The 14499-nt window shown below is 49.2% G+C and overlaps 1 protein-coding gene across 1 annotated transcript in view; it reads left to right on the forward strand.

Moving 5' to 3' along the window:
- The window catches only part of LOC145339460 (inositol 1,4,5-trisphosphate-gated calcium channel ITPR2-like), a gene marked incomplete at its 5' end in the record, with an annotated part of 111379 nt that extends 98016 nt beyond the window's left edge, over positions 1-13363 (forward strand). Inside the window, 3 exons of the mRNA XM_080183929.1 lie at positions 7867-8027; positions 9852-10013; positions 11645-13363. Of these exons, the coding sequence (XP_080040055.1) occupies positions 7867-8027; positions 9852-10013; positions 11645-11731 (410 nt within the window). The remainder of the gene's footprint in view (positions 1-7866; positions 8028-9851; positions 10014-11644) is intronic.
- Positions 13364-14499: the final 1136 nt, after the last annotated feature.

Consider the following 14499-nt stretch of genomic DNA (forward strand, 5'->3'; position numbering starts at 1 on the left):
CAGTTCACTAGATTCTCTATCTCTTTCCTGTAGTCTGCCTTACCATCGTTTGAGATCTGACCCACCATGGTCAGATGCGTCTCGAGCAAACTTGAAAAACAAGTTGGAGGGGAATTTGGCCGCAGTCATAGAACATAAGAAATAGGAGCAGGAGGAGGCCATCTAGCCCTTCGAGCCTGCCCCGCCATTCAATAAGATCGTGGCTGATCTGATAGTGGATCAGTTCCACTTTTACCCTCCCGCTCCCCATATAAGGAGTATAGTAGAGGGGGGCGGAGAGCAGTTAGGGGGGCTGAGAACATGGCCTTGTGGGGCACCGGTGTTGAGGATGACCGTGGAGGATGTGTTGCCCGTCCTTACTGATTCCCATGAGTTAGAAAGTTCAGGATCCAGTCACGGTTAAGCCCCGGTCTACAGAATTTGGAGGTGAGTTTTGTGGGAATAACGGTGTTGAAGGCTGAGCTGCAGTCAATAAATAGGAGACTGAGATGGGCTTTTTGAGGAGGGTAATGAGGCAGTAGGGAGACAGTTGAGGTAGTGGCGTGTATTCCAATCACTAAAACCCAATGGGTAGCTGCTAAGAAACATCTGAATTGCTAATGGAATGTTGGCCTTTTTCTTAGACAGGCTGGAATGTGAATATGAACGTATTAGACCATTCCTTCCCTCCAATCTGTTCCTCTATTTAATAAGATTGTGGCTGATTTGCTTATGGTCTCAACTGCACATTTCTGCCTCACCTCTCCGACTCCTTTGTTTGTCCAAAACCACCTTTAAAATCCTCATTGACCCTTCCTCCGCTGCTCTGGGAGGGGGAAGAGTTCCAAAGGCTCCCGACCCTTCTGAGAGAAAAGATTTTATCTCCGTCTTAAACTAGTTCTGGTCTCTCCCGCAAAGGGGAACATCCTCTCAGCATCCACCCTGACTATCTCTCTCTCTCAGGATCTTACACGATTCAACAAGATCACCTCTCAATCTACTAAACTCCGAAGGGTACAGATCCGGCCTGTCCAACATTCCCCAGTGGACAAGTCTCTCATCCCAAGCATCAGTTGAGTGAACCTTCTCGGAACATCTCCTAACTAAATTTATAACCTTCCTTAAATAAGGACACCAAAACTGTCCGTGAGAACTGTAGCAAAACATCTCTTAACAAAACTTAAACTGGACCAGATGCTGGCCAACACTGCAGCTCAGTGACTATCACTGTTTGCTGTGCGGATACGTGGATTTGGGTCGGTGTCTGTGGGAGTTTCTCCCCGTGTCTGCGTGGGTTTCCTCCGGGTGCTCCAGTTTCCTCCCACACCCCAAAGATGTGCTCTTAGGCTGATTGGTGTAACAAATTGTCCCTAAATTAGTCTCCCCTCAATCTGGTTTCCAATGTGGAGAGCCATAAGCATGGACAAGAGTCATGGGTGGAAGAGGGGACTCGTAATGTTAAAATGGCGGTGCGGGCTCGTTGGGCCGAAGGGCCTGTTTCCCGTGCTGTGTTGTTCTTTGTTCTATCCCCACTTTTCTATGTCGTTTTCCTTGCAATAAGGGTGGCACAGTGGGTTAGCACTGCTGCCTCACAGCACCAGTGGACCCAGGTTCAATTCCTGGCTTGGGGGACTATCTGTGTGGAGGTTGCACATTCTCCCCGTGTCTGCGTGGGTTTCCTCCGGGTGCTCCGGTTTCCTCCCACAGCCCAAAGATGTGCGGGTTAGAGGGATTGATCATGCCAAATAGCTCATTAGTGTCCCAAGTTGTGCGGATTAGCCATGATAAATGTGTGGGGTTGCAGGGATGGAGAGGGTCTGGGTAAGATGCTCTTTGGAGATTGAGTGCAGATTTGATGGGCAGAATAGCCTCTTCTGTAGAGTGGGGATTCTATGATGATTTCCCCATGATGCGCAACACCAAACTGGAGATTGTGTAGAGGGTGTGATTTTGGTTCTTGGTGTTGAATTGGATACAGTGACGACACATCATGAACACCCACCCAGTACATATTAAACTTTAAGGCACTGTTCACAGCCTTAGTAATGCTAAACATCCCGAGTTCCTGTTTATTCAACGCGCTAAGGATGAAATGAAACCATTGAACTGCCTCATTGTAAGTGGGAAAGGAGCCTGCGACTGAACACCTTTTGTCCACTGTGTCAGTTGGCGCTGGATGGACTGATCTTGGTTGGAACGTGGGTCTTGCCGCCGTGAATCTGGAAAGTTGAGTTTGAGAATGTTATGAAGTGTTGATTCCCCTCCCTGGGAGCCAGTGTCCCAGTTAGAATAATAAATAACGTAAAAGGGTGCACTTTCTCATTGAACAAGAATATGGGTGTTGGTGGATACGGTTTAGAAAAGGCACACGGAACGCTCCCCCTCACTGGCAGAGGGTATAGAATATAAATGTAGGGATATAATGTTGGGATTGTATAATACACTGGTGAGACCACAACTGTGTGCAGTTCTGGTCACCACATTACAGGAAGGATGTAATTACTCTGGAGAGAATGCAGAGGAGGTTTACAAGAATGTTCCTAAGCTTAGAAAAGTGTAGCTATGAGCATAGGTTGGGGTTATTTTCCTTGGAACAAGAAGACTGAGGACTGACTTGGTTAGAGGTATACAAAATGATGAGGGGAAGAGATGGTGTGGACGGGATAGAATTGCTTCCATTGGTGGAGAATTCTAGATCAAATAAATCGGTTGGACTTGAACCTGGTGTTGTCAGGCTTCTTACTGTGTTTACCCCAGTCCAACGCCGGCAGATCAGGAGAATTCTAGAACCAGGGGACATAGATAAGTGGCAGAAGTGGGCGGCACGGTAGCACAGTGGGTTAGCACTGCTGTTTCACAGCTCCGGGGTCCTGGGTTCGATCCCCGGCTCGGCCTGTGTGGAGTTTGCACATTCTCCTCGTGTCTGCGCGGGTTTCCTCCGGGTGCTCCGGTTTCCTCCCACAGTCCAAAGATGTGCGGGTTGGGTTGATTGGCCGTGCTAAGAAATTGCCCCTTAGTGTCCTGAGATGTGTGGGTTAGTGGGTGGATATGTAGGGATATGGGGGTAGGGCCTGGGTGGGATTGTGGTCGGTGAAGACTCGATGGGCCGAAGGGCCTCTTTCTGCACGGTAGGGATTGTATGATTTCTAAGTAGCAGCAGAGGGGACACGAGGAAGAACTTTTTAACGCAGAGGGTAATGGGTGACTGGAATTCGCTGTCTGGGATGGTGGTGGAGGCAGAGATCCTAAACTCTTTTTAAGAAGTATCTTGGTCTGTGTGAGTGCTGTAAGCTTCAGGGCTCTGGGCCGGGTGTAGGAAGGTGGCATTAGAAATGGCACCGGGGTGTCCTCGCGTTGGCGTGGACAAGGTGAGCCAGATTGCCGATTTGTGCGCTGTAATTTTTGTACAGCTCTGTGATTCTATGGAAATGTATCACTGGCGGTGACACTCAGCGGGTGATAGTGAACCGACGTCTCGCGTTTCATCCCACTTGATATCCCTGTTTGTCCCCCGATAGGACAGTTCGGGCCAGTATTTCCATTTCCCAGCTCTTGCTGTGTCTTTTCTCCCCTGGAGATGAAGTTCGATTAGAACATAGAACATAGAACATAGAACATAGAACATTACAGCGCAGAACAGGCCCTTCGGCCTGTTGCGCTGACCAGTTAAAAAAAAACAACAACAATGACCCACTAACCTAAACCAATCCCTTTTCGTCCATAAACCTGTCCACAGACCTCTTAAATGCCCCCAAACTAGGCGCATTTACAACTGCAGCAGGCAGGGCATTCCAATCCCTCACCACCCTCTGGGTAAAGAACCTACCCCTGACATCTGTCCTATAACTACCCCCCCTTAGTTTAAAGCCATTCCCCCTCGTGCTAGATTTTTCCATCAGAGGAAAAAGGCTATCACTATCCACCCTATCTAAACCTCTAATCATCTTATATGTTTCAATAAGATCCCCTCTTAGCCGCCTTCTTTCCAGCGAAAACAACCCCAAATCCCTCAGCCTCTCCTCATAGGATCTCCCCTCCATACCAGGCAACATCCTGGTAAACCTCCTCTGCACCCTCTCCAAAGCCTCCACATCCTTCCTGTAATGTGGGGACCAGAACTGCACACAGTATTCCAAGTGCGGCCGCACCAGAGTTGTGTACAGTTGCAACATAACGCTACGACTCCTAAATTCAATCCCCCTACCAATAAACGCCAAGACACTGTATGCCTTCTTAACAACCTTATCTACTTGATTCCCAACTTTCAGGGATCTATGTACACATACACCTAGATCCCTCTGCTCCTCCACACTATTCAAAGTCTTCCCGTTAGCCCTATACTCAACACATCTGTTATTCCTACCAAAGTGAATTACCTCACACTTCTCCGCATTAAACTCCATCCGCCACCTCTCGGCCCAGCTCTGCAACCTGTCTAAGTCTTCCTGCAAACTATGACACCCTTCCTCACTATCTACCACACCTCCGACTTTGGTGTCATCAGCAAATTTACTGATCCACCCAACTATACCCTCATCCAGATCATTAATAAAAATTACAAACAGCAGTGGCCCCAACACAGATCCCTGAGGCACACCACTCGTAACCGAACTCCATGATGAATATTTACCGTCAACCACTACCCTCTGTCTCCTATCCGCTAGCCAATTCCTGATCCAGTTCCCTAGATCAATCAATCACTCCTAGATTGGAGTGTAAGACTGGCTAAATTGCCCCTTTTTGCTCATTTGAACCATTAGACTGTAACTTTGTCCGGGAAGAGGTTACAGGGCATCGAACAGGCCACATCTCCGAATGAATCAGTAACGGTGATGCACTTCAGCAAACATTATCTCACGCTCTTGCTGTCCACAGCATGCCAAGGTTACTCCAGGACTCTGAGGTCGGAAGAACACCACGCACGCGGTGACCATCTCACACCCCGGTTCCTCCAGCTCACGCACACCACTTCTTTCCAGATGAATGCTCGGTTATGGTTTAAGCTTCCACCTTCTCTCCTCTCGAGCTATTCTCACTGGTATCCTCCCCCACAGCCTGGGGATGAGCTATTAACAGAATCCCACTGTCCACAGATTGGAGCGTGCAAAAAATAAACAGGCCCCTGGTTAAATCTGATACGTTTAGGACTGAGCTGAGACATTTCTTCACTCAGAGGGAGGTGAACCTGTGGGATTTGCTATCACAGAAACCCGTAGAGGTTAATCACTCAATGTATTTAAGGAGGAAATTGATAGATTTCCAGATTCTAAGGCGTAGGGGGAGAGGGTGGGAGTATGGTGTCGAGATGCAGAGGTGGCCATGATCATTCAGAATGGTGGAGCAGAAGAGCTGGATGGCCTACTCCTGTTCCTATTTTCTATGATTCTGATTTCCTGTAGGATAGCTCTCTGGCGCGCACTCTCTGGCGCGCACTCTCTGGCGCGCACTCTCTGGCGCGCACTCTCTGGCGCGCACTCTCTGGCGCGCACTCTCTGGCGCGCACTCTCTGGCGCGCACTCTCTGGCGCGCACTCTCTGGCGCGCACTCTCTGGCACGCACTCTCTGGCGCGCACTCTCTGGCACGCACTCTGGCGCACTCTCTCCCACGCACTCTCTCCCGCGCGCACTCTTGCGCGCACTCTCTCTGGCGCTCTCTGGCGCGCACTCTCTCCCGCGCACTCTCTCCGGCGCACTCTCTCCGGCGCACTCTCTCCGGCGCACTCTCTCCCGCGCACTCTCTGGCGCGCACTCTCTCTGGCGCGCACTCTCTCTGGCGCACTCTCTCTGGCGCACTCTCTCTGGCGCAGTCTCTCTGGCGCACTCTCTCTGGCGCACACTCTCTCTGGCGCACTCTCTCTGGCGCAGTCTCTCTGGCGCACACTCTCTCTGGCGCACACTCTCTCTGGCGCACTCTCTCTGGCGCACTCTCTCTGGCGCACTCTCTCTGGCGCACTCTCTCTGGCGCACTCTCTCTGGCGCACTCTCTCTGGCGCACTCTCTCTGGCGCACTCTCTCTGGCGCACTCTCTCGCGCGCCCTCCCTCGCGTGCACTCTCTCGCGCACTCCAAGAATGGATGAGAGAACAGATAAAGTGTCAGGAGGGGGGGGTGGTGGGGGCAAGGCAGGGGGTTGGTTGTACTGGCTCATTCTTCCCCCGTTCCACTTTGGTCAACCTCACTCCGAGCAGCAGGTACCTCCCCGGGGCGGAGGGGGAGGAGTGCAGCCCCAGATCATGGTCACAACATTTCAGATCATCCAGACTGGAAGCATTGGCTCCATTCTCTCTCCACAGGTGCTGTCAGACCTGCTGAGATTTTCCATGTTCTTATGTTCTTATGTTCCAGCATTTTCTGTTCCCGTTTCAGATTCCAGCACCCGTAATATTTTGCCTTTATTTTCAAGTTTAAGCTTATTTATTTAGCGTCACAAGTAAGCTTACATTAACACTGCAATGAAGTGACTGTGAAATTCCCTAGTCGCCACGCTCTGGTGTTTGTTCGGGTCCACGGAGGGAGAGTTTAACTTGGCCAACGCACCCAACCAGAACATCTTTCAGACTGTGGGAGGAAACGGAAGCACCTGGAGGAAACCCACGCAGACACGGGGAGAATGTGCAGACTCCACACAGACATGGACAGTGGTCAGCACTGGCGCTGTGAGGCAGCAGTGCTAACCACTGTGCCACCGTGTCACCCTGGTTACATCTGACTGATTCATGGGTGTCTGATCATAAAACCCTGTGGTTCCCGTAGACCAGAACATTGTGGATATTTATAGGTGCTATCATTGAACAAATGCCACGAGTATCAGCCTGTTGGGTGACCAGTGGTGGAACAACTGGGGATGCCAGGTCGTAGAACATGTCCGACCTCTGTCTAATGGACTCCCCGTGTCTCGATAACGTGACCTTAGGAGCCAAGTTAACTGTGCCAAATTTACTTCTGCTCGCTGCTTCAAACTGTTTAGTCTTCACAAGTCTGTGGCAGGAATTTTACTGGTACGCTTGCCCCGGTTCCGGGGATAGGTGAGGCTCGGAGAACGGCATTCTCCATTGGCGTCAGGTGAATGTGTGGGTAAACTTCCACCCAGTATGTTTGCTTTTATCATTGCTGCCTCAGTGAAGGATGAATCCTCCGTCTAAATGTTAATATTAGCAGATTAATGGTGACATTTGGAGTACTCCCCACTCGGAGAACTGTGCGCAGTTCTGGTCACCTCGCTACAGGAAGGATGTGGAAGCTATTGAGAGGGTGCAGAGGAGATTTACAAGGATGTTGCCTGGATTGGGTGGCATGCCTTATGAAGACAGGTTGAGGGAGCTGGGACTCTTCTCTCTGGAGAGACGAAGGTTGAGAGGTGACCTGATAGAGGTTTATAAAATGTTGAGAGGAATAGATAGGGTGGATTCTCGGAGGCTATTTCCCAGGGCTGAAATGGTCGCTACGAGAGGACACAGGTTTAAGGTGCTGGAGAGCAAGTACAGAAGTGATGTTAGGGGTAAGTTTTTCACTCAGAGGGTGGTGAGTGAATGGAATCGGCTGCTGTCGGTGGTGGTGGAGGCGAACTCGCTGGGGTCTTTTAAAAGACTTCTGGATGAGTATATGGGATTTAATGGGATTGGGAGTTACAGATAGTTCTATGGCTTGGTAGGTATGGATGTGATCGGCGCAACTTGTGGGCCGAAGGGCCTGTTTGTGCTGTAGTGTTCTATGTTCTATTGGTATAGAGCCCCGAGACCCTGCTGTTTATACTTATGTAGCCAAAAGCTTCCTCTGACCCCATACAACAAACAGCCAAACACCATCTCCTCTCAATGAGCCAGCAGTAAGCCCAGCACAGATTCATTAACAACACACGGCTAACCAATTATTATTATTATTTTTGTAGGACTTGAGAGAGACAAGTTTGACAACAAGACAGTGTCATTCGAGGAGCACATCAAAGTTGAACACAACATGTGGTACTATTTATACTTCATTGTCTTAATCAAAGTCAAGGACCCCACTGAATACACTGGACCGGAAAGTTACGTTGCACAAATGATCAGGGTGAGTCCAGTGGGATTGTGTTAACACCGCTGACTATTTACCCGCATTTGCGGCTTGGGAAAAGTCCACCGTCCGTCTCGTTTCCATTCCACCATCCTGGTATTCCCATCATCTAATAATTAACTCACAATCAGTGGTACAAGGGATGGGGGGTCCTAGTCTTGAAGAACTTTGGGAATTTTTGGTTCAAAGGTATCTGTCTCCTTCATAGAACGTAGAAACCCTACAGCGTAGAAAGAGGCCCTTTGGCCCATCGAGTCTGCACTGAACACAATCCCACCCAGGCCCTAACCCCCATATGTTATACCCACTAATCCCTCTAAACTGCGCATCCCAGGACCCTAAGGGGCAATTTCTTAGCACGGCCAATCAACCCAACCCGCACATCTTTGGACTGTGGGAGGAAACCGGAGGAAACCCACGCAGACACGAGGAGGATGTGCAAACTCCACACAGACAGTGACCCCGAGCCGGGAATCGAACCCAGGACCCTGGAGCAGCAGTGCCGACCCGCTGTGCTACCGTGCCGCCCTCCCAATCCTTCCTCCCATCCCCGCGCCCAAACGGACTGTAACCTCCACACATCCTGGGCCGAGTCTTCCGCTGGGCTGGGAAATTCTGACCTGCGCCCATTTGTGCTGGAAAACTGCAAGCCCGACCCGTCTGTGTGTCCACGTGCCACTTGTGTCGTTTCATGTTGGGGTCTGGGACACTTAGCAAGCTCTGTTTGAGGAGTGTAGACCTCAATTCTCCAACACAGTGTTCCAACTCCCAACAGTGATTTAAATGCCCAGTGTTCCTTTCAGGTTACACGTATTATCAAAGGTTCTTACATTAGACTTGAGTAAAAAGCAAGTCCAACAGATTTATTTGGAATCACGAGCTTTTGGAGCTGCTCCTTCATCGAGTGAGTCCAGAATAAACCTGTTGGACTTTAACCTGGTGTTGTGAGGCTTCTTACTGTACCGAATAGCGGCAGCTGCAATCACAGAGCTTTTTACTCAAGTGTTACGCAAGAACCTTTAATAATGTGTGTAACCCGAAAGGAGCCTCAGCACACTGGGAGACACCTCTTCATCTTCTCACTGGGTCACTTCCAGTCCAACACCAGCATCTCCACATCATCAACACTCAGCGACGGGGAGCATGTCTGCCTGTCTGATCTCCTTTTCTAAAACAGAAACAGAATGGTAAGGACAGCACACTTGGGGGTAATGCTAACTTTGAACCTATCAGGCAGGACTAAGAAAAGTGTAACAAAAAAGGGATTATTTCAGACTCTCCACCCTGCCCTCCTGCTACTTCCTTTCTTTGTTTTCAGTAACTGATGTTAAAAGAATTTTGCCAAATCAATAAGAATGTTACCACCTCAATGGAGTTTTCCAATGGCACTGGGTGAGGAAAGGTGTACATTTTGCTCTTTGTGAAGTGATCTGTCTAATTGTATTTCTGTAGAGTAGCTGGAACATTTTCTGGAAGTTGCTAGATAGATATAAGCCTTTTTATGTTGTAGAGTTATTAAGCAATCATAAATTTCCAACAGTATTTGGGATGTAAGTTTCTTACAACAGTAACTATAATTCAGAAATACTGATTTGGCTGTAACTTCTTTCGGGATATCCTACGGTCAATAGAGGCTTCATTCTTTCTTTCTTCTTTCTCTTCCTTTACTTTTTCTTCCCACTTCCTCTCCCCCTCCCCCTCCCCCTGCCCTCCTCTCCCCCTCCCTTCCAGCGTACTAATTTATCTCACTGTATTAACAAAAAGCCCATCACCGCTGAGTTCTGGCTGATGTTTGGTCTAATTTCCTTGGTTTGGTTACAGGAGAAGAACCTGGACTGGTTTCCTCGGATGCGGGCCATCTCCTTGGTCAGTAACGAAGGCGATAATGAACAGAATGAAATCCGGTGTTTGCAGGATAAGTTGGAGCTGACCATGAACCTGGTGGTACAGCTGTCCGGTCAGCTCTCAGAGCTGAAAGAACAGGTAAAGGAGCGCGTTAAACTCTGGCCGCATTGTTCCCGGGGACTCAGCTTCTCTCTCCGAAAATGTTCCCTAACTCTCTGTGAATCCCAGGGGTGGGGGTGACTGGGCGGGTTGTGGGGGGGGCGCATCTATGTGGCAGAAAGCAAAACTGGCTCCACTATCATATATGATAATTATAGAACCCTACAGTGCAGAAAGAGGCCCTTCAGCCCATCGAGTCTGCACCAACCACAATCCCACGCAGGCCCTACCCCCATATATTATACCCACTAATCCCTCTAACCTACGCATCCCAGGACACTAAGGGGCAATTTCTTACCATGGCCAATCAATCTAACCCGCACGTCTTTGGACTGTGGGAGGAAACCGGAGCACCCGGAGGAAACCCACGCAGACACGAGGAGAATGTGCAAACTCCACACAAGTGGAAAAGGTGAAGAAAGCATATGGCGTGATTGCCTTCATCAGACAGGGCATTGAATATAAAAGTTGGTAAATTAAGTTACACTTAAATAAACGTTGGTTAAAGAACCATAGAAACCCTACAGTGCAGGAAGAGGCCCTTCGGCCCATCGTATCTTCACCGAACACAATCCCACCCAGGCCCTACCCCCATATCCCTACATATTTTACCCACTAATCCCTCTAACCTAAGCACTTCAGGACACTAAGGGGCAATTTTAGCATGGCCAATTGCTGACGACACCAAAGTCGGAGGAGTTGTAGACAGTGAGGGTGGATGTTACAGTTTGCAGAGGGACATAGATAAGCTGCAGAGCTGGGCCGAGAGGCGGCAGATGGAGTTTAATGTGGAAGAGTGTGAGGTGATCCACTTTGGTAAGAGTAACAGGATTACAGAATATAGGACTAATGGAAGGACTCTTAGTAGTGTTGATGAGCAGAGAGATCTCGGTGTCCATGTGCATAGCTCCCTAAAAGTTGGCACCCAGGTTGATAAGGTTGTTAAGAAGGTGTATGGTGTGTTAGCTTTTATTGGTAGAGGGATTGAATTTCGGAGCCATGAGGTCATGTTACAACTGTACAAAACTCTGGTGCGGCCGCACTTGGAGTATTGCGTACAGTTCTGGTCGCCGCATTATAAGAAAGATGTGGAGGCATTGGAAAGGGTGCAGAGGAGGTTTACCAGGATGTTGCCTGGTATGGTGGGAAGGTCTTATGAGGAAAGGCTGAGGGACTTGAGGTTATTTTCATTAGAGAGAAGAAGGTTAAGAGGTGACCTAATTGAGGCGTACAAGATGATCAGAGGGTTAGATAGGGTGGACAGTGAGAGCATTTTTCCTCGGATGGTGATGGCTAACACGAGGGGACATAACTTTAAATTGAGGGGTGGTAATTATAGGACGGAAGTCAGAGGTAGGTTCTTTACTCAGAGGGTAGTAAGGGCGTGGAATGCCCTGCCTGCAGCAGTTGTGGACTTGCCAACTTTAAGGGCGTTCAAATGGTCAGTGGATAGACATATGGATAACATTGGAATAGTTTAGGTTAGAGGGTCATTAGATTGGTTCCACTGGTCAGCGCAACATCGAGGGCCGAAGGGCCTGTACTGCGCTGGAATGTTCTATTGGCTGCATTATTCTGTTCTGACCTGGGGTTTTTGTTACGTTTTCTAGATGACCGAGCAAAGAAAGAACAAGCAGCGCCTGGGATTCCTCGGATCAAACGCACCTCAGCTGAACCACCAAGTGGCAGCACACTGAGGAACAGAAAGGTTAAAACATCGGATCCCACTCTGGGGACACGTAATGCTCGCTGCTGGGACCCCACTCCTGTTTCGAGAAAACGCCTTAATAACTGGGTTGAAGCAGTTTCAGAGCACACCAGCCTGAATATCCGTCTCGGGAATCACATTCCTATACGTGACGTTCCTATCACTGCGTTCAGACTTATTCAACTGCATTCCGATTTCCCTCTTCGTAATCCTAACATGTCTCTTCTCGTCCTGCCACTATCAAAATCATGACTATCAAAATGCTCAGTATTGTTGTCTCACTCCTGATTACAGGGTAGTGACCATTTTTAAATGGTATTTCATCCATTCCTGGGACGTGAGCTTTTATTTCCCCTTCTCTAGTTAGCTGTATGAGGTTGGTGGTGGACTTGCTCCTCTGCAGTTGGCCACCCCTCTGGTGATGGGAGCTTGCAGGTTTTGACCCAAGAATGGCGATCCGGCCAAATCGTCCACCATGTAGGGGTTCAGAGCGCAACTTTCCAGCATCCTTGTTCTTGCGGGACGCCTGGTGGTGGTATCTCTAGACTATCAATCCAGAAACTCAGCTGGGGGATACCGGTTCGAATCCCTCAGATAGTGGAATTCAGATTCAGTAAAAATAAAATCTGGAATTGAGAATCTATTGGTGGCTATTGTCGGAAAAACCCACCTGGGTCACTAACGTCCATTGGGGAAGGAAATCTGCCATCCTTACCTGGTCTGGCCTACATGTGATTCCAGAGTCACAGCAATGTAGTTGACTCAACTGCCCTTGGGCAACTAGGGATGGGCAATAAATGCTGGCCCAGCCAGCGAGACCCCTGTCCCACGAATGAATAGAAGCGAGGGTAGATCACGGGCTTGGGAGGTGCTGCTAATGAAAATTCGGTGAGCTGTGTTCTGACGATCACAGTGCGAGTGTTAGATGTGTAACCTGGTGACCATCATATTTGCTTTGCCCTGGATTGCAGCTACGCTGATCAGACAAGTGGCGAGTGTTCTATCACACTCCTGGCTCGTGCCTTAGAGATGATACTGATGATTTTGGCCATCGGCAGGTCATCTGTTGACCGCAGACTACCCCTTGGGTTATATGATTAGCCAGTTGAGTTTCAGGTTAGCAGCCAGGATGTTGAGATTCTCTAATATTGGAGAATGTTGGATATTTGTACTGCGCCAATGTTACTTACCAGTTACCAGTCTGAATACCCAGGCAGCCAGGGACTGAGTAATTGTCAATGGCATTGAAGACTGTACAATCAACAATAAAGAGATTACTACTGAGTTAAAGATAGGATACTGATGTGAAAAGCTCCTGTGCTGGGACTGAGATTTTGAACTGTATCTCCAGTGGGATACCACAGCTGGGTTTGTCCGTATGGAACATGCTGGCTGAGGGGGGTGGTGGAGGCTGGTTCTCTCGCAACGTTGAAGAACCATCTGGGCGAGCACTTAAATTGCCACGGCACAGTAAGTTATGGTCCGTGTGCTGGTAAACGGGATTAGTATAGATTGGTATTTGACAGCGGGCATAGATATGGTGGGCTGGTGGGCCTGTTTCTGTGCTGTGTGACTTTATGGCTGGAATTTTACTGGCCTGCCCACCATGGGAATCAGAGGAGACAAGCCTGTGGTGAATCGAACTGTTTCAAGATCATAGATTGTCATCGAACCCTACAGTGCAGAAAGAGGCCCTTCGGCCCATCGAGTCTGCACTGAACACAATCCCACCCAGGTCCTACCCCCCATATCCCTACATATTATACCCACTAATCCCTCTAACCTACACATCCCTGGACACTAAGGGGCAATTTCTTAACACGGCCAATCAACCTAACCCACACATCTTTGGACTGTGGGAGGAACCTGGAGGAAACCCACGCAGACACGAGGAGAATGTGCAGACTCCACACAGGCAGTGACCCCGAGCCGGGAATCGAACTGGAGCCGTGAGGCAGCAGTGCTGACCCACTGTGCTACGGTGGCCGCCCCACAGGAGCACAGTGGATTTCGGGTGACGACCAGCATGTCTACAGAAGGTGGTTGTAAATGCTACTGCTTTGCCTTGTGTACTTACACTGAGCTCTTTCTGTCTTGTGGCTCATTGCCCTGGCCTCTGACCAAGCGGTTCTGGGTTCACGGCTCACTCCAGCACTTGTCCACGGTTGTGACGTGGTTGAACAGGTCAATAATAATCCAACACGCCCGGGCGATAAGAGTACGGGAGATACCTGGTCAGCCTTGTTTGATGCAGAGTGATTCTCTCAAAGTATAAGCACTAGTTTCTCTAACTAGAGTGTCCCTCCAGTGAGCAATGGCTCATTACAGAGTGACGGGCCTCGATCACTGGGGCTGTAGGTGGAGGCTCCCTTTCCTAGTGATTATTTAATTGCCCAGTACCCTGGACTGCTGGGTGTCAGGGCTGCAGAGTTTTGACAGGATCTATTTCTTTTTTGTGTGGGTTTGCAGTTTCCGCTGTTTAGAAAGAGTTGTCGTAAAATCAGCATCTCATTCCCAGCTCTGACATGGGGCTCTTCATTGAACCAGCGTTGGTACTCAGGCTTAATGGACTGAGGGACGTGCCAGATCTTCAGGTTACAGATGGAATACAACTGTTCTCTACCTTTTTCATTTCTTTATTGTCTTTCTCTATTTCTCTTCCCCCTCCTGCTTTATCCCCCTTTTTCTTACCTTTTCCCCCTTTGCTACCTCTTGCCCCTTTTTCTCCATTTGACCCCTCTCCCACCCATCTCCCCC

The sequence above is a fragment of the Carcharhinus amblyrhynchos genome, unplaced genomic scaffold (genome assembly GCF_965287045.1).
Source record: "Carcharhinus amblyrhynchos unplaced genomic scaffold, sCarAmb.v2.hapA scaffold_475, whole genome shotgun sequence".
Classification (NCBI taxonomy): domain Eukaryota; kingdom Metazoa; phylum Chordata; class Chondrichthyes; order Carcharhiniformes; family Carcharhinidae; genus Carcharhinus; species Carcharhinus amblyrhynchos.